Raw genomic sequence first — 19,060 nt, 5'->3', positions numbered from 1 at the left:
AGAGCCTGACTCCCCACAGGCTACCCCAGCAGAAGAGCTGGCATCTGGGCAGAGCGCAGTCAGCCTCTGCCCTCCCCTATCCTCTTCTCCAGAGCCGGACATCCCACAGGCTACCCCAGCGGATGAGCTGGCATCTGGGCAATGCGCAGTTGGCCTCTGCCCTCCTCTATCCTCTTATCCAGAGCCTGACTCCCCACAGGCTACCCCAGCAGAAGAGCTGGCATCTGGGCAGAGCGCAGTCAGCCTCTGCTCTCCCCTATCCTCTTCTCCAGAGCCGGACATCCCACAGGGTACCCCAGCGGAAGAGCTGGCATCTGGGCAGAGCGCAGTTGGCCTCTGCCGTCCCCTATCCTCTTCTCCAGAGCCGGACATTCCACAGGCTACCCCAGCGGAAGAGCTGGCATCTGGGCAGAGCGCAGTTGGCCTCTGCCCTCCCCTATCCTCTTCTCCAGAGCCGGACATCCCACAGGCTACCCCAGCGGAAGAGCTGGCATCTGGGCAGAGCGCAGTTGGCCTCTGCCCTCCCCTATCCTCTTATCCAGAGCCGGACATCCCACAGGCTACCCCAGCGGAAGAGCTGGCATCTGGGCAGAGCGCAGTCGGCCTCTGCCCACCAAGTACCTACAGCTCCAAGCTAGAGAGCAACAAGGAAGCAAGGAGAGGCAGATGCCCACTCAACAGCTGGGGACATACAAAATTAAACAGGTCCAGTATTGGGTTGTGGGTGGACTGCCAAACTAACTCAGGTACTGACCGTGAGGTCAGGTATCTGGTTAGTCTTCCCTGGGAGGGGGAGATGTGTGGCGAAACCAACCTCGCCACTGGGTTTTGAAGGGGCCTGGCTGCTGGCCTCTTGCCCCAGGATTATGGGCCCTCTCATCAGCCAGGCCTCATTTGTTCACAAAGGACTTGAACTAACTTGAACTCCTGGTCTAATTCGTGCCATTTTGGGATGTTAAATGTCTGTGTATTGAAAAGGGTTGTGGCATTGTATGTTTAAATGGTGATTTCTGTTCTGTTGTCCCCACATGTGTATTGGTGATTTCCCTTTGTCTTGAGAGATAATTGGATTACTCCTCGGGTGTCTCCAGGGCAGAGAGGAGGAAACCATGATGCATTGTGGGGATGTATTGTCTCTGTGTATCCTGCAGTGCTGCATATCTGTCCTGTGTCACAGTCTTCATTCTGGTCCCCTAGGGGCGTGTCCACCAGATGGGGACCTGCATAAATACGGGCGGGTAGCCCTCAAAGTGTTCCTGTTTTATCCTTCATCATGTTGAGGCTGGTGTTTGGGTAACTGATCGACGCTGGGGATTGCTATACGCTGGGAGATTTGCTATACTCCCCTGGCTTTACTACTAGCTCTTGTAAGAGCTTGTTCCTGGTTCCTGCTCTCTGGATGTAGGAGAGGTTCACCCACTGGAGCCTGGAGCCTTGTCGTAGGTCCAGGGTGGGTAGGAAACGGCGAGACCTCAACCAAGCTTCGGCGGTTCGTGGGGTCTGCAGTGCGTACGGTGTCAAGTGGAGTGCTTGGAGTCCTCGGAAAGCACTAGGAGCATCCATTCAACGGAGGTACCCGGTCGGGGTGCTAGGAGTTCCGTTACAGATAGCATAAAATCTAATTTAATACAAGTTAGCAAGACCAATTTAGAGTCAGTTTGGGTTACCTTGCAGCAGGGTGGATTTGAATCACTAGTCAGTAAGGCTTGATTTAAATCATAGTTTTCTACATAAATAATACATAAAGACTAATTCTTGCTGGTATAACTTATAATATGCAAGTAGATGAAGATTTTTAGAATAACAACTTTTCATATTAGTTTGATTAGGTTGATTCTGCATTCATAGGTTTGTAGAAGTTAGGATTAAGGTCTTTTTCTCAACTCTGTTCATGTTATAACATTTTTGCTGTGAAGAAGAGGCATGTGATCTCTGCTGAGTCAAATTCAGTTTTGAGAACTGCAAAATTCTACATAATTAAAAAACGAATCTTTATTTCATGATGGAATAACCTTTGGATGGTAATATATTTTCCTCAAACTGACTTTTCTAAAATTAGACTAGTGGTATACGAGTCCCTATGAGATTGGAACAGTTTCATTGGAGTCCAGGAGAAATGGGACTACTTAAAAGTGGCACTATTGAAGGCAACAGAAAATTGCATTAGGCTTGTTAGTAAAAGCAAAAAAAGGAAGAGACCACTGTGGTACTCAGCAGAAGTAGGCAAAATCATTAAAAACAAAAAGATAGCATTTAGTAATTATATTAAAAAAAAACGAGGATGACAGGCAAATTTATGAGATTAGGCAGAGAGAGGCCAAACAAGTTATAAGAGCTTCTAAAGCACAGGCAGAAGAGAAATTAGCTCAGTTAGTGAAAAAAGGCGATAAGACATTCTTCAGATACATAAATGAAAAAAGAAAACTAAAACAAGGAATTACCAAATTGAAAACAAAAGAAGGAAGGTATATGGAAGAAGATAAAGAACTAGCTGACTGCCTCAATGAATACTTCTGTTCAGTTTTTACAAAGGAAAATTAAGGAAAAGGACCTCAGGGAGGAAGACTAATGAATTTTTTGATGCATGTGTCTTTACAGAGTCAGCTGTCTAAAATTAATACAAATAAGTCACAGGGGCCTGATGGGATACACCCAAAGCTATTAAAAGAGCTTAGCGGTGAACTAGCAAAACCATTAACAGATTTATTTAACCAATCACTGGCAACAGTAGTCGTCCCAGAAGATTGGAAATTAGCAAATGTTGTGCCCATTCACAAGAAAAGTAGTAGGGAGGAATCGGGCAACTATAGGCCAGTAAGCCTGACATCAATAGTGGGGAAATGAATGGAAACCATACTTAAGGAGAGGATTGTGGAACATCTAAAATTCCATCGATTGAAAGATGAAAAACAGCATGGGTTTACTGCAGGGAGATCATGTCAAACTAATCTTATTGATTTTTTTGATTGGGTGACTAAAATAATAGATGACGGAGGTGCAGTAGACATCGCTTATCTAGACTTTAGTAGGGCTTTTGATACTGTAGAAGGCTTATTAATACACATAGAAGGCTTATCAATAAATTGCAGTCTTTGGGCTTGGACTCCCATATTGTTGAATGGATTAGGCAGTGGCTGAGGGACAGACAACAGAAGGTTGTAGTCAATGGAGTATATTCAGACCAAGGTCTTGTTACCAGTGGGGTACCTCAGGGATCTGTTCTGGGACCCATATTGTTTAATATCTTTATCGGCAAAATTGCAGAAGGCCTCGATGGTAAGGTGTGTCTTTTTGCTGATGACACACAGATTTGTAAGGTTGATGTTCCTGGAGGAATACACCAAATGGAAAAAGATTTAGGAAAACTAGAGGAATGGTCAAAAATCTGGCAACTAAAATGTAATGTTGATAAGTGCAAGATAATGCACCTGGGGCGTAAAAACCCAAGAGCAGAATATAAAATCAGTGATACAGTCCTAACCTCAGTATCTGAGGAAAGGGATTTAGGTGTCATTATTTCAGAAGACTTAAAGGTAGGCAGACAATGTCATAGAGCAGCAGGAGATGCTAGCAGAATGCTGGGGTGTATAGGGAGAGGCATTACCAGTAGACAGAGGGAGGTGCTCATGCCGCTCTACAGAGCACTAGTGAGACCTCATCTGGAGTATTGTGCGCAGTACTGGAGACCATATCTCCAGAAGGATATTGATACTTTGGAGAGAGTTCAGAGAAGGGCTACTAAACTGGTACATGGATTGTAGGATAAAACTTACCAGGAAAGATTAAAGGACCTTAACATGTATAGCCTGGAAGAAAGACGAGACAGAGGGGATATGATAGGAACTGCTAAATACATAAAGGGAATCAACAAGGTAAAAGAGGAGAGGATATTTAAAAAAAGAAAAACTGCTATAAGAGGACATAGTTTTAAATTAGAGGGGCAAAGGTTTAAAATTAATATCAGGAAGTATTACTTTACTGAGAGAGTAGTGGATGCATGGAATAGCCTTCCTGCAGAAGTGGTAGCTGCAAATACAGTGAAGGAGTTTAAGCATGCATGGGATAGGCATAAGGCCATCCTTCATATAAGATAGGGCCAGGGGCGATCCATAGTATTCAGTATATTGGGCAGACTAGATGGGCCAAATGGTTCTTATCTGCCGACACATTCTATGTTTCTATGTTTGGTTTGCTTCCCTTCCCTTTTTTTTCCTTGCTCTGTGCAAAATGGAAGCTGTTGATACTCTGGTTGATCGCATGCAGGAATTATCTTGGGAGGTAGCAGACCTCTGTAATTCAGTTGCACTGTGACAGAGATCTCTAGCGTCTGGCGCCGCTGGTGGGAACCAGTTCAGCCTTGAACCAAAGGTCACTCTCCCGGATAGGTTTTCCGGGGGAAGTGATAACTTTGTTCGGTTCAGGGAGTCTTGTAAATTATATTTTCTTCTGCATCCGATTTCATCTGGAGACGAAAAAGTGTGAGGATTATCATTTCTTTGCTAAAAGTTGATGCTCAGTCCTGGGCTTTTTCTCTGCAGATCGGTGGACAAATTTTTCAGAGCCCTGGGCCTGATTTATGATGACCCAGACCGGGTCTCTCTGGCCGAATCTAAGCTACGTAGCTTGTGTCAGGGAGAACATGGAGTCATATTGTGCTGAATTTAGAAGATAGGCGACTGATTCGGAGTGGAATGACCCTGCACTCCGTAGTCAGTTCTGTCAGGGGCTGTCTGAGAAACTAAAAGACGCCCTTGTGTTTCATGAAAATCCCGATTCTTTGGAGGCGGCCATGGCTCTAGCCGTAAGGATTGATTGACGTCTGAGGGAGAGGTGCAAGGTTCTCCTCAGACAGGAGGCACTGTTATTTGGGGAATCTGTCCCTCGGGGTACAGTGATGCTTTAACCAGGGACTGGAAAGGAACCTATGCAGTTAGGTCAGGTCTTTTCTTGCCTTGGTAATAAGAACTCTAGAGTGCAGAGAAGACTGTGTCATTTCTGTGGTAAAGAAGGACATTTCGTTAATGTGTGTCCTTTTATTAAGCCTCAAAGTGGTAACCAAAAACAAGTTCCCTTACTCTTTGTAGCGTGAATGAAGAGTCAGAACAGGTATATTTGTATTCTACCTGCAGTACCCCATTCCTCCTGCCTGCCATGGTGGTGCTAGACTCTGAAATATTGAATTAGAAGTATTTGTTGACAGTGGCGCAAGGGTTAATCTAGTTGATTATTAATTTGTTCAGAGTCATGGTTTTAGAACTAGCGCATTACGGAAAGAGATATCAGTGTTTGAAAAGATTCCGCTCCTCTCTTGCAAAAATGTCTAACTCATATTGTGCAGGATATTCATTTGTGGGGGGGGGGGGGGTGATTCTCATGTTGAATCCATTTCTTGTTTTGTTCTTAAAGGTTTGCCTGCTCCGCTGGTTCTGGGTTTACCATGGTTGACCAAACATAACCCTACCATTGATTGGCAAACTAGACAAATCAGTCATTTGGAGTGATTTTTTTTATGGACAACTGTCTCTCAGCGCATCCATTTTTGGGGTATCCACTAAGGTGTTAACTCCGTTTCTTTCTGATTTTTCGGATGTATTCTCGGAGGGTGGAGATCAGGAGTTGCCCCCCAATCGGGAGTATGATTGTCCGATCAATCTTATTCCTGGGGCAAAATTGGCAAAATCTCGGTTATATAATCTTTCCCAACCTGAAAGAGTAGCTGTGCGGGAGTATATTGCCGAGAGTTTGACAAAAGGACCTATTAGACCATCTAAATCACTTACGGCAGCGGGCTTCTTTTTTGTAAAAAAAAAAAATACTGGTCCTTTAGACCGTGCCTAGATTTCCAGGAACTGAATCTCATTACTGTCCGTGACCCTTATCCCCTTCCCTTGATTCCGGATCTATTTGATCAGATTGTCGGAGCCAAGGTGTTTTCTAAGTTGAATTTAAGAAGAGCTTATAATCTGATAAGAATCAGGGAAGGGGATGAATGGAAGACAGCCTTCAATACCCCTGAGGGTCACTTTGAGAACCTGGTAATGCCCTTTGGTTTAACTAATGCCCCGGCACTCTTCCAGCACTTTATCAATGACATTTTTCATCATTTGGTAGGGAGGTTTATCGTTGTTTACCTCGATGACATACTGATTTACTCACCCGATATGGAGACTCCTTAGGATCATTTAAGACCAGTATTATCGATCCTTCGGGAGAATAAATTGTATGCTAAGTTGGAAAAATGTGTGTTTGCTGTTCAGGAACTGCAAATTCTGGGTTACTTACTTTCTGCCTCAGGTTTTCGCGTGGATCCCGAAAAGGTCTGTGAATAGGACCGGCCGGAGAATCAGAAAGCTCTGATGCGGTTTTTAGGATTTACTAATTACTACAGGAAGTTCATCCTGAATTATTCCACTATTGTCAAACCTATGACTAGGAAGGGCACTGACTTCTCTGGTTGGAAGAGGCATTACAGGCTTTTTCTGCAATTAAGGAATGTTTTGCTTCCACTCCCATTCTGATGCAACCCGATGTGTCTCAACCCTTCATTGTGGAGGTTGACGCGTCAGAAGTCGGAGTCGGAGCAGTTTTGTCGCAGGATCCCTCTCCTGGCAAATGGCGTCCGTGTGCTTTTTTCTCTAAGAAACTCTCTGCTGCTGAAAGAAATTATTATGTTGTGAATAGAGAGTTGTTGGCCATCAAATTGGCCTTTGAGGAATGGCGTCATTGGCTAGAAGGAGCTATTCATGCGATTACGGTAATTACTGACCATAAGAATCTGGCTTACCTGCAATCAGCAAAGCATCTGAACCCTAGGCAGAACAGATGGTCATTGTTCTTTACCAGGTTTAATTTTGTGGTCACTTATCATCCTGGGATCAAAAATGTCAAAGCGGATGCTTTGTCGCGTATCTTTCCTGGGGGGAGATTCGGAGGATCCTGCTCCGATTTTGGCTGATGGGGTGGTGGTATCCGCTCTTGAGGGTCTATTCACACGTCCGCAATTCTGTTCCGCATTTTGCGGAACGGAATTGCGGACCCATTCATTTCTATGGAGCCGCACGATGTGCGGCCCGGATCCGGAAATGCGGACAAGAATATGCATATTTTATTAGTGCCCGCGATGTGCGGTCTGAAAAATGCGGAACGCACATTGCTGGTGTCTGTGTTTTGCGGATCCGTGGATCTGCAAAACACACACGGACGTGTGAATGGACCCTTATCCCGAGCTGGAGGCGGAAGTGTTGGCGGCTCAAGGTGAGGCACCTGATTTCTGTCCTCCAGGGAAGTTGTTTGTTCCTTCAGAACTGCGACACAAGGTGTTCAAGGAACATCATGATACTGTCCTTGCGGGACACCCTGGGAGTAGATCCACGGTGGATCTTATTTCCCGGAGATTCTGGTGGCCAGGTTTGCGTAAATGTGTTGAGGGCTATGTAGCAGCTTGTGAGACCTGTGCACGCGCTAAGGTGGCTCACACTCGCCTCAAGACAAGGGGGGACAGACGTTTCTCAGTATTAGCCCCCAAGATCTGGAACTCCCTCCCAGAACATATCAGAACAATACCAGATTACCTGGAATTCAGGAAGCTGGTTTAGACCTGGCTATTTGTGTAGGATGACGTAGGGGCCCACCAATATAGCCGTCCACAAGCGCTTCGATCGGATTGAGTTCCTCTAGAGCGCTATACAAGGACTTAGTAACATAACATAACACTCGGCCATCAGGATCTCTTCTTCCTTTGTCCATTCCATCTCGTCCTTGGACGCATTTGTCCATGGACTTCATCACTGATTTACCAAGTTCCTCTGGGAAAACTGTGATTTTGGTGGTGGTGGACCGCTTCAGTAAGATGGCTCACTTTGTACCATTATCTGGTTTGCCAAATGCTAAAACTCTTGCTCAGGTGTTTATTGATAACATCGTGAAATTACACGGCATCCCGTCTGATGTGGTGTCTGATAGGGGGACGCAATTTGTCTCCAGGTTTTGGAAGGCGTTTTGTACTCGTCTGGGTATTCAGTTGTCTTTCTCTTCGGCTTTCCATCCTCAGTCGAATGGACAAACTGAGTGCACTAACCAGAACCTGGAGACTTATTTGAGGTGTTTTGTCGCTGAGAATCCGAAGGAATGGTTCTTGTTTTTGTCCTTGGCTGAGTTTGCCTTGAATAACCGTAGACAGGAGTCCACTGATAAGTCACCATTTTTTGGCACATATGGTTTTCATCCTTAGTTTGGTACTATTTCTGAGACTGAATCTTCTGTTATACCTGAAGAGGAGAAATTCTCTTCTTTGTTGTCGTCTATCTGGCTGAAGATTCAGGTTAATTTGAAAAAGATAGGTGAAAGATATAAACGGATGGCTGACAAGAGGCGTATGACTGGTCCGGACCTGTGTGTGGGTGATTTGGTGTGGTTGTCCACTAAGAACATTAAGTTGAAGGTACCCTCTTGGAAGTTGGGCCCAAGATTTATTGGTCCTTACAAAATCTCGGCCATTATTAATACAGTGGAGTTTCGTCTGGAACTTCCGCAGGCCTGGAAGATCCATAATGTGTTTCACCGGTCCTTGTTGAAGAAGTATGTTGAACCTGCTGAACCATCTCCTTTGCCTCCTCCTACTGTCTTGGTAGATGGTAATCTGGAGTTTCAGATCTCCAGAATACTCAATTTGCATGTTCTTCGGGGTTCCCTTCAGTACCTGGTGCATTGGAGGGGATACAGTCCTGAGGAAAGAATGTGGGTTCCGGCTACCGATGTCAATGCTAGCCGCCTTGTGAACGCCTTTCACATGGCACACCTGGATAAAGTTGGTCCTGGGTGCCCGGAGGTCACCCGTAGAGGGGGAGGGGGGGTACGGTCACGCCCTGCCCTGTGAGTGATCTGAGAGGATCTGTCAGACTTTCTGCACGTGAATCTATCTGACAGATTGCTTTGTTGTGGCTTTGGGCAGGATCGCACCCCCTCACAGGTTCTGCTCATCAGTTAGTTAGTGATGCTATTTATACCTGCCTCCCACTATTAGCCCTTGCGGTTTATAGTTTCTTCTGGAGATCTCTGCTGGTGTTTGGTGGATCTCCTGTTCCCAGTTCGTCTTCAGTTAAGTCCTCCTTCCCTCCCTTCTGTTGTTTGTACTGGCTAGGCCTTAGGTAGACGCTGGTTCCTTCATCTTGTGCAAGAAACCGGTTCTCTTTTCGCCTGCTCCCTAGCTGAGGGTTTGTGTCAGTTGCAGCAGGGCTAGGTTTAAGTGCATGAACACGTCTACCATCGAGATTTGTTCATGTTGGTAGCAGTCAGGGAAAGGCTCAGGGTTTGTCAGGAGGTGACCTTTCCCTGTTCCCTAGCTGTGGGGCCTTGCCTGCTTGTTGTGTTTAATTTTGTTGTGTTTTGTTCGCTTCCCTTCCCTCACCTTCCGTGAGAGTTAGGGAATTTTGGTTAGTTTTTTTCTGGTTTTACAATACCTATGTTATTTCAGTTCGCTATAGTTTTTCATGTTACACTGTTGCACACATATACACCCACTGCATCATGCTTCACATATGTCTGCCCAGGAACTCATGGCTGAGTTAAAAATCTTATCGCGGAATGTCAGTGGACTAGGTACACCACAAAAGAGATCTATGGTACTCGCCTTTATTAGAAATCACAGCCCACAAATTTTGTGTCTCCAAGAGACGCATCTTACCGCCAACACCTTTCATGTCTTAAAGAAGCCTTGGGTACAATGGGCTGCACACTCCTATCATACCTCTTCTTCAAGAAGGGTGTCCCTGATGGTACACAAACAACTACGCTGGGAGGTAAAAGACCTAGCCATTGATTCAGAAGGCAGATATGTCTTTGCTCACTCTCTTATTGATAATGTACAATACACTTTATTATGTATTTATAACCCTCCCCGGCTCTATGCAGGTTTTACATTCAGCAGCCACCTTTGCAGCTTCTTACTCACACGCCCGGGGGATTTGTATGGGAGATGTAAATATGATGCTAGACCCCTCTTTGGACCGCTTTCTAGATATGGCGGATCCGATAGGGGTGGGGAGTACCTCGCGACTCAACAGGTTTCTAACTGAGTTTAGATGGTTTGACCTCTGGAGGGCTAAATATCCCAGAGACAGGGTGTACTCCTCCCATAGTGGCGGCCACAGCTCTCTAACCCGGATAGACTATATATTAGGCAATGGGATAGCGATGTTAAATCTACGCTCCCTAGTATACTTACCTAGGGGGATATCAGATCACTCGCCGATACTAGGTACTCTAATTCGTAGTGCTCCTTTAGTAATGTATTGAATTAATATATATCCGTTCTGGCTGAATCTTCTGGGCTCGGCGGATGGAATTCCATATCAGTTAAATGAGTTTTTGAAAACACACGAAGAGGAGCCCAACCTGGCCCTTGTATGGGACACCTTGAAGGCGTTCTTCGTGGGTCCTTACATTCCAGCATATCCTATAGCAAATAAGATACTAAACGCTCGGAGCTGGAATTGCAGCGTACGACTCTGGAGCAGCAATATATCCGTCATCCGACTGATGCCAACAGGACTGTTTGGCTCCAGGCGGGCAGACAATACCTAGCAATTGTCAAGGACAAAGCAGATGGGAAACTGTTCTTTATGAAACAGACAGCGTTAGAACTGGGCAATCGGTCAGCTAAACTACTAGCTCATCTAATTTGACACGACTCGCCCTCTTCAGCAATATTAGCATTCAGGAACGCCGCAGGACAAGAACTATGCACACGGGAAGCAATTATTCGTACTTTCACACATTTTTACCAAGACCTATATAGATCCAGTATAACGGCATCTGAAACAGAGACAGCCACATATTTAGTAAGTGTATCCCTCCCTAAACTTACTATATCACAAAGTACCCAATTGGACCAACCAATTTCCCTGGAGGAAGTAATGCAGGCCATTTCAGATCTTAATAATGGGAAATCTCCTGGCCCAGACGGTTCCCCAAAGAAGTAGTATATGCCAAGTATGCGGAGGTGTTAGTCCCTCAATTGTTATCCACCTTCCACTCGGCCCTGGAGACGGGGCGCCTGCCCGACTGCTTTATGGAGGCCACTATAATACTTTTACTCAAACCTGATAAAGAACCCCTAGAATGTAGTTCATATAGACTTATAGCCAGGGCTGTGGAGTCGGAGTCGGGGGAAATTTTGGGTACCTGGAGTCGGAGTCGGCAAACAATGCACCGACTCCGAGTCCGACTCCTACTAAATTTAGATTGGAATAAAAATTAAAAAAAAGCAAGTTTAAATGTCCCAATTCACAAAAAGTTATAATTAATGACTTCTCTACTGTAAGAATAAAGACCAATACATGCAGTGCCTCACGTAACCGCAAAATGAACACGTTAAGTGACCGTGAAGAAGCATGCTTTTCATGTGCTTCACTATATGGCACGCAACGCACAATTAGGAGCTGCAATACTTATACTTTCCATATTGTTGTGTTCTGCTTTTACAGGGAACGCAGCGTCCATGTGTAACCTAGCCTCTCACTGATAAGGGATTAAATAAATATGTTTTTTGCAGGACTAGAGACACTTGTATAAGTGAAGGGAATGGAGGGCCAATAGTTCAAGACTGAAGCTGTAAACCATTGGAAAAACTGCTGTCATTTAGTTAAGGCTATAAAAACTTGTAAACTCCGATTGTTAGCTTAAACTTTAAACATGACTATGGGATTCTCCTAGGAAAATCATGTTTTAGAATAAATGCCCCTTCCTGGATCCTCCTTTGTTTTCATTGTGTTTGTCTTTTGCTTAAACTGTGCAATACAGTAGACTGTTGGCTTCCCAGCCAGTAGTCCTGTGGTAGGTTGCGTTTCTTTCCCTCAAGGAATGTATAAAATACATTCGCATATTAATACAGAGGAGTCGGGAGTACATAAAACTGAGGAGTCGGAGTCGGAACATTTATCTACCGACTCCACAGCCCTGCCCATAGCACTGCTAAATGTGGATTACAAAATTCGAACCAGAATCTTGGCCACTCGCCTTAATCAGGTAATTCTGTCACTGGTTCACCAAAACCAGATGGGATTTATGCCAGGGAAGTCCACGAGTGAGAATATCAGACGGGTTCAGGTGGGTACACAAGTGGGTTATTCCCTGAATGCGGATTTGGCCCTGGCCTCATTAGACGCCGCCAAGGCATTTGACTCCATAGAATGGGCTTATCTAATTGGTTGTCTGCGGGGTTTTGGATTTGGTCCACAGTCCCTCAGATGGATCACTATCCTGTATAGCAGACTACTGATAAATGGGGAATTATCAGAAAGTTTCCCCCTACACAGAGGAACAAGGCAGGGCTGCCCCTTGTCGCCGCTCCTGTTTGCCTTGGCGGTGGAGACACTGGCAATTAGGGTGAGGAGTGGTGACAACATAAATGGAGTGACCATAGGAGAAAGAGAGCTTCGTACAGGACTATATGCGGATGATGTGATCCTATATTTGTCCTCACCTGATATATCCCTTCACAATGCAATGGCTCTGATAAATAAATTTGGGGAGTTCTCGAGCCTCAGAATCAACTGGGAAATATCAGTCTACATGCCTTAGGGTAGGTCAGAATGGACAGGTCCTATCCATATAGAGCGGCTAAAGATGGTAGACGCTTTCCAGTATCTGGGAGTGACTATCACTAAAAGACATTCTCCCCTTAACTAACCACATACGGAGTAAGTTTCAAAGTTGGAAGACACTGCCTATTTCGGTGGCGGGATGCATTACCCTAATTAAAATCATTATATTCCCCAAGGTCCTTTATACGCTTCAGCACGCAGAGGTACATGTACCCAAATCGGTGTTTAAAGAAATAGATTGTATCACTGAGGGCAAGGACCTAAAGCTTAACTTTTATTTATAATCGCAATAAAATAAAATTACAACTTGGATAAAGTATCTTGGTATGTATGATCCCACTTAGTATCTAATGGAAACAACACAGGACGCAGTGGTGCAGGTAATATCAGCCCATGCGTTGTGTCACCGTATGACTGTCCAGCAATCGTGATTATGGTCTCATTGATCGGTTTGCTTATAACCCCTCTGTTTCAAACTCAGCATTTCATGAATATATGGTGCATGTAATATCAGTCCTTGCACTGTTGCATAGTATGAATGCTAAGGGACTGTGACTAATGTTGTATCTATCTGTTGGTTACAACTCTGCCGAATTGTTTTGCCATAAACTCTGTATCTTAGGAGTACATGTGTGTATCACTGGTTCCATTTATGTGCGCTTTGCCCCTATATAAATGCGCTGATAGTCCATTAAGAGGCCGCACACTTTTTCTGTATTGACCCATTTAGGTATTGTCCCCTGATGAACCCTCTGTTGCATTAGGAGGAGGAAACGCGCTGGGTCCTGTGAAATTGGGATACATCTTGTAATAGGGTCTTTTTAAAGGACAGTTCAGTCCTAGGTACGCGGACAGAGTACACCCACCATTAAGGTGTATCTCTGGGCTGAGCAGCTGTGGAGGGAAAGTTTAGGGATAGTTATTCCCTGTATCCCAGTTTCTCAGCCTTTTACCGCCCTTCGTTTACCGTTGATAGCTTTCTACGCACCAATTAGGATGCTTTATCCAAGTTGTAATTTTATTTTATTGTGATTATAAATAAAAGTTAAGTTTTAGGTCCTTGCCCTCAGTGATACATTATATACATTAGCAAGGATCAATTCCCAATATACCTTCAGTGATTACTTTAAAGAAATAGATTCCCTGACCATAACCTTTATTTTGGGGCAGATCCCGAGCTAAACTTAGCTTAGATACGCTAAACGTCCTAAGACAGAGGGAGGTATGGCGCTACCGGAATATTATATTTATTACCTAGCGGGCCAGCTGCGACTCTTTAATGCCTGTATACATCTGAGGACCTGCCCACCTCGGAGTACTTTTTAAAACATTACCTAAACTGCCATACTCTATGGTCAGTCTTGGAGATGCCCCCCAAATTCCAGAAATCACTATTGCCTTTGCACAAATTGGCTCAAACGGTCTGAAAGGAGGCTAAGTAACTGTCCCAATTTACGGAGGTGGTTTCTGACAAACCTCTGTGGGTCAACCACTCGCTACCGCAGATGCGAGTGGTTATGGGAGCGGACAGATGGCAACTGACAAGGGTCAGAACCCTTGGAGAAATCTATGATCAGGGAGTGTTGATGACGTTTAAGACACTTTCACAAAAATATAACATCCCTAGTACCCAATCAGGGGTGTAGCTATAGGGGGTGCAGAGGTAGCAGTCGCTACCGGGCCCAGGAGCCTGAGGGGGCCCAAAGACACTTGTGCCGCATAAGAAGACACAAAGCACTGAGGGAAGGGGGGCCCAAGCTGAACTCTTGCACCGGGGCCCATGAGCCTTTAGTTACGCCCCTGTACCCAATCCATAACGGCTTTATTAGAATCACGTGGGACCAGGATGCTCTGTGGTTAGCTGTGTGTCCATACTAACATCTACCACATTTTGTATATGTCAGGTTTCTGATCTCCTCTTGTTTTGTACTTCCAGCAGGACATGGAGAACGCGCCGGAGAAACCTCTCACTTTAGAAGAAAAGACAAAGGTACACACCTTGTGTGATGTCTGCATTAAAGGGGAACGAAACCAGAGGACACGGGATCTGCCTGCAATAAAGAACTGACCATTACTTCCCTGGCAGATCCTACATCGCTCGTTCCCCCGGTTAGGCTGTGTTTAACCAGCTGTGACATCGACAATGTGTGACCACTGCAGCCAATCACTGGGCTCTTCTATAGCTAGTAATTGGCTGCAGTGGTCACATGATGTCACCGCTGCAGCCAGGTAACACAGAGTCCGGGTAAGAGAACCAGAGCTGCGATGCAGGATCTGCCAGGGAAGTAATCATCAAATTTTCATTGCAAGCAGATCCCAAGTGTTGTCTGGTTTTAGGAGGAACCCATTTAATTTCTCGGTGAGGGTCCGGGTACTGAGACGCCCACCAATCACTAAAACAAGGAGGCAGAAGCACCTGGCTGAGGTCTGTCTTTCCTCGCCGGCTGAAGACAGACTCATAGACTTTCTGTTGTGGTCTTGAGTGCTTCTGCCTGCTCATTCTAGCCATCAGTGTGGGTCTTAGAATCCGGACCCTGAAAGGTCCAAACTTTTACATGTCACTCTGGCGTGTCAGAAGTTTCAAAAATGACAGCTACTCTTTAAAGATCATCTGCAGCATGCACATGGATTCTGCAAGCCTCATTCAGATGAAGGGGTAGTCACAGCGTGTGACCATATGCCCTTAAAGGGATCTGTCCCGTCTGTAATTGACAGGTCAGAAAATAAAAATTTGCAAAATTTTCACGGAATTTGACCCTTTACAGTGCATGTAACGCATGCAGCTTTCTTGACCATGGAAGATTGTGGAAGCACCTCCTCCCATTAAAGGAATATTCCAAACATTTCTGATAGTGAATAGAATGCGGAGTACATAACCCACCATCCATCCATTTAAGCTACCCCTGTTGCAATTTTACAGAATGGCGGACTGGGGTTAGACGCTCAAAAGTCCGGCATTTAACGCCTATATTGCGGCAAGATAATGCATACTTGTGGCAGAAGGGGGGAAGCTTATGTGACCGCTCCCTTCAGCCTCGACATAGAGGGCATGTAATCTTGCAGCAGAATCGGGGCAGTTATGTGGGTGCACATGCATGCACTGTTATTCAATAGGGACCATTTAGACTCCATAGTAATTATTTGGCCCAGGCATTTGCTAAGCCGCTGCACCAGTATGTTCCAGGCGATGCGTTGAATTCCCAACTGCACACCCGCATGCTTGCAACTACACACCGTCAATGTCTTCCCTACTTAGCTGTATTTGCACTATTAGTATTGGTATCGTTTTATCTTCTTTTACAGCTGAAGGAAAGGCTCGCCTTACTGAAGAAAGAATACAAGAAGACCGTCCACCGCTTACAGGTAAGCAGCTAAAGGCGGGTGGCAGTGATGAGATGTTTCCGCTCCTTCCCTTTTTCTGGACAACCATAAGGACTTAAGCTCACCTGATGCGGCGACCACTGACCTTCAGTATACGGGATTCAGATTTTTTTTTTTCCTGTATAGAGATCCCAGAGAGCCCAGAGGGTGAAAACACACGTCAAGAAAACCATAGAAGAGCAGAACCGGTTATTAAGCCAGGAACTGTCCATACAAGACAGCGTCTTCATATTAGCAGGTTAGTGGTCATTAAAGTACCAGCAGCACTAAGGCTACTTTCACACTTGCGTTGTTAATTCCGGTATTGAGATCTGGCAGAGATTTTGCACATCAGGATGCATCCGTTCAGTTAGGATGCGGTTGTGTGAAATCAAAACGGATGGGTGACGGATGCTGTATTTTAGGTTCCTAAAAAAAACTGATAATCAGCATTGACTTACATTGTTTTCCAGGACGTCCCCCATGACAGCACATGTGAGGTTGTCCTTATAGGTCTCTGTAGGGACAGGAAGTAAGAGAGTTTAAAAGGCTCCTCCCCACCCCCCTCTCCAGTGTTCTTCCTGTCCCTACAGGGAGTTGGCAAGAGAGGCCCTCTTTAGGGTTGAAGAAAGGAAAAGGATTGGAAGTAACCACATGGTTACTAGGGCTGGAGCTGGGTCGGGTGGTGTCCGGCCATTCCTCCCAGTTACTCAAGGCCCTGCTAGTACCTCTATGCGAGGTTCCCTAGCATTGCCCAGTATACCTCTTTCCTCCATGGCCGCGGTATCTGGGGGCCGATGCCGCTTCCCCTCTGGGGGCTCTGGGCTCGGCAGCGCACACACCTCCTCGGCATCGCGGGCGGGGGCGGTGACGTCACTTCCGGGGGCAGCTCCGTGTACAGGAAGTGATGTCCTGTTGCCAGGATCCAAGATGGTGGCGCCCAGCTTTTCCATGCTGGAGGCCTGGTGTTGGGCCTCACATGGGGGGTTGACTCTCCCCTAGGGGATTGAGTCCCCCTGAGGAAGGAGGAGTGCAGCGGCAGCAGGAGGGCAGGACCCTTAAGGTAAGTCCAAATATCTACCAAGCCTGAGGTGGCTGGCGATCCCCCTGCTCAGGGTTATGTAAGTTAATTACCCATACCCTGGTCTGTTTGGTTTACTTGTGTGCCTAGTACTAAGGGAGAGTTCCCTCTTGTTTGCTCCTAGGGAGAAAGGTATCTCGGACATAGATCCCAGACGGAACCTAAAAGAAAAACAAGGAAATGTGTTTCCTGTACTATAAAGCTTCAGGAATCATACTAAAAAACTATTATTCCCTGATTGTATTGCCAAACTTCTGAAGGAGGAACAGCCGTCCTTCCTCTCTGATCTGAGGTCTATGATAAGAGAAGAAGTACATGCTTCAGTCTCAAGTTTGATTCCTCCACCTGTTTCACCGCCAGTATAAAAAAAAAACTAGAATTCAGCTGGAATCTGATTCAGATGAACAAGGCGGGAATACTTGCTATTCTGATGGGGAATTGGAAGAGTTAGTCATTCCTTCAGTTTCTTCTGAAGACCAGAAAAAATACAGTATATATATTTTTTTGAAGATTTAGACTGTCTTCTATCGGCAGTAAAGGAAACCATGGAGGTGGAGGAGGTTCAGCAACCTAAAACAACTCAGGACGAGATGTTTGGCGGATTAAGGGCAAAGAAAAAAAAGCTGTTTCCGGTTAATTCCAACTTGAGAGAGATGATACTAGAGGAATGGGAAGATTCAGAAAAGAAACTTTCTATTCCTCGGGAATTCAGAAGTCGTTCCTTCTTTAATCCTGATGACACTAAATTATGGGAAGAGGTTCCAAAAATAGATGTCCAGGTAGCTAAAGTTGCAAAAAAGACTACCATCCCATTTGAAGACTTGTCCCAATTAAAAGGTCCCATGGATCGAAAATCTGATGGGCTCCTAAAAAGAGTCTGGGAATCTTCATCAGCAACAATTAATACTAATATTGCCACCACGTCTGTAGCCAGAGCAATGGGATTATGGCTTAATCAATTGGACAACCATTTAAAGCTCAAAACATCTAGAGAAGAAATTCTAGAATCTCTACCTCTGCTAAAAATGGCTACAGCTTTCATGTCGGACGCCTCTGCGGAATCTATCCGTTTTGCAGCGAGAAGTGGAACACTAACAAATACTGCTAGAAGGGCCTTATGGCTGAAGACCTGGACGGGCGACATAGCTTCTAAGAACAAGTTATGTGCAATACCATTCTCCGGTTCCTATGTATTTGTACCAGTACTGGACACCATTTTAAAAAGAGCTGCTCACAAGAAAAAGGGATTTCCGCAAGAGAAGCCCAAGAAAAGTCAGCCCTTTCGGAAGACTAACAGACAATCCCAATACTTGACGAGTAGAGGTAAGGGAAAATCTGGTAGATACTCGAAAGGGGGCAGAGGAAGAGGGTTCCTTCTCAACCCCAATAACACAAATAATCCCGGTAAACAATGACGCCATCCCTGTGGGGGGAAGACTTCGTTTTTACAGTTAAAAAATGTAAAAGATAATCCTGCAGGTGCTAACAAAATTGGGGTGGATTATCAACTATGACAAATCAGATCCACTGTTCGAAACCAGGAAAATATTCTTGGGTATCCTTCTAGATTCAGTAGAAGAAATGTCCTTTCTGCCTATACCCAAACCAAAGACCTTGGTGATAAAGTTCCAACACTTCAAGAAGAAGAGAAATTGCACAGAGAGGCAATGAGATTTCTGGCCATTATTACATCCTGTATACCCATGATTCCCTGGGCCCATTTTCATTCAAGACCATTACAGAAATTGATCCTATCTCGTTGGGACAGGAGTCAGGAATCCCTAGACAGAAGGATATCCCTTACCACGGGGGTAAAAAAAATCCCTAAACTGGTGGCTAGCTCCGAACAACCTACAGAAAGGAATTCCCTGGAAGCTGGATCCAATTGTGACAGTGACCACAGATGCCAGCAAGTTAGGCTGGGGAGCCCAGGTGGCAGATCAATACTTTCAGGGAGAATGGTCACCTCTAGAGGACTTGGGATCTTCAAATTTAAAAGAACTAACGGTGGTTCTGA

General features: G+C 45.2%; 1 protein-coding gene and 1 long non-coding RNA gene across 5 annotated transcripts in view; one reads left to right on the top strand and one right to left on the bottom strand.

Annotated features, from left to right (window-relative positions):
* The window catches only part of PALB2 (partner and localizer of BRCA2), a 59,597-nt gene that overhangs the window by 20,984 nt on the left and 19,553 nt on the right, over positions 1 to 19,060 (top strand). For 2 of the 4 annotated variants that reach the window (XM_040439270.1, XM_040439271.1), the window contains exons 2-4: positions 14,539 to 14,592; positions 15,906 to 15,965; positions 16,110 to 16,221. In XM_040439270.1, coding sequence (XP_040295204.1) covers positions 14,545 to 14,592; positions 15,906 to 15,965; positions 16,110 to 16,221 — 220 coding nt within the window. In that variant the 5' untranslated portion in view covers positions 14,539 to 14,544. The remainder of the gene's footprint in view (positions 1 to 14,538; positions 14,593 to 15,905; positions 15,966 to 16,109; positions 16,222 to 19,060) is intronic. The other 2 variants (XM_040439273.1, XM_040439272.1) reach the window with 1 other exon arrangement.
* Positions 7,596 to 17,108, bottom strand: LOC121007385. Its single transcript, XR_005780404.1, has 3 exons — positions 17,097 to 17,108; positions 8,589 to 8,591; positions 7,596 to 7,712 (listed from the first exon to the last, which is right to left on the bottom strand). It is a non-coding gene; the product is annotated as an uncharacterized LOC121007385 (long non-coding RNA).

This window comes from Bufo bufo, chromosome 7, assembly GCF_905171765.1.
Source record: "Bufo bufo chromosome 7, aBufBuf1.1, whole genome shotgun sequence".
NCBI classification, from domain to species: Eukaryota; Metazoa; Chordata; class Amphibia; order Anura; family Bufonidae; genus Bufo; species Bufo bufo.
Note: the sequence above shows the minus strand (reverse complement) of the source record. Positions and strands in the feature narration are given on the sequence as shown.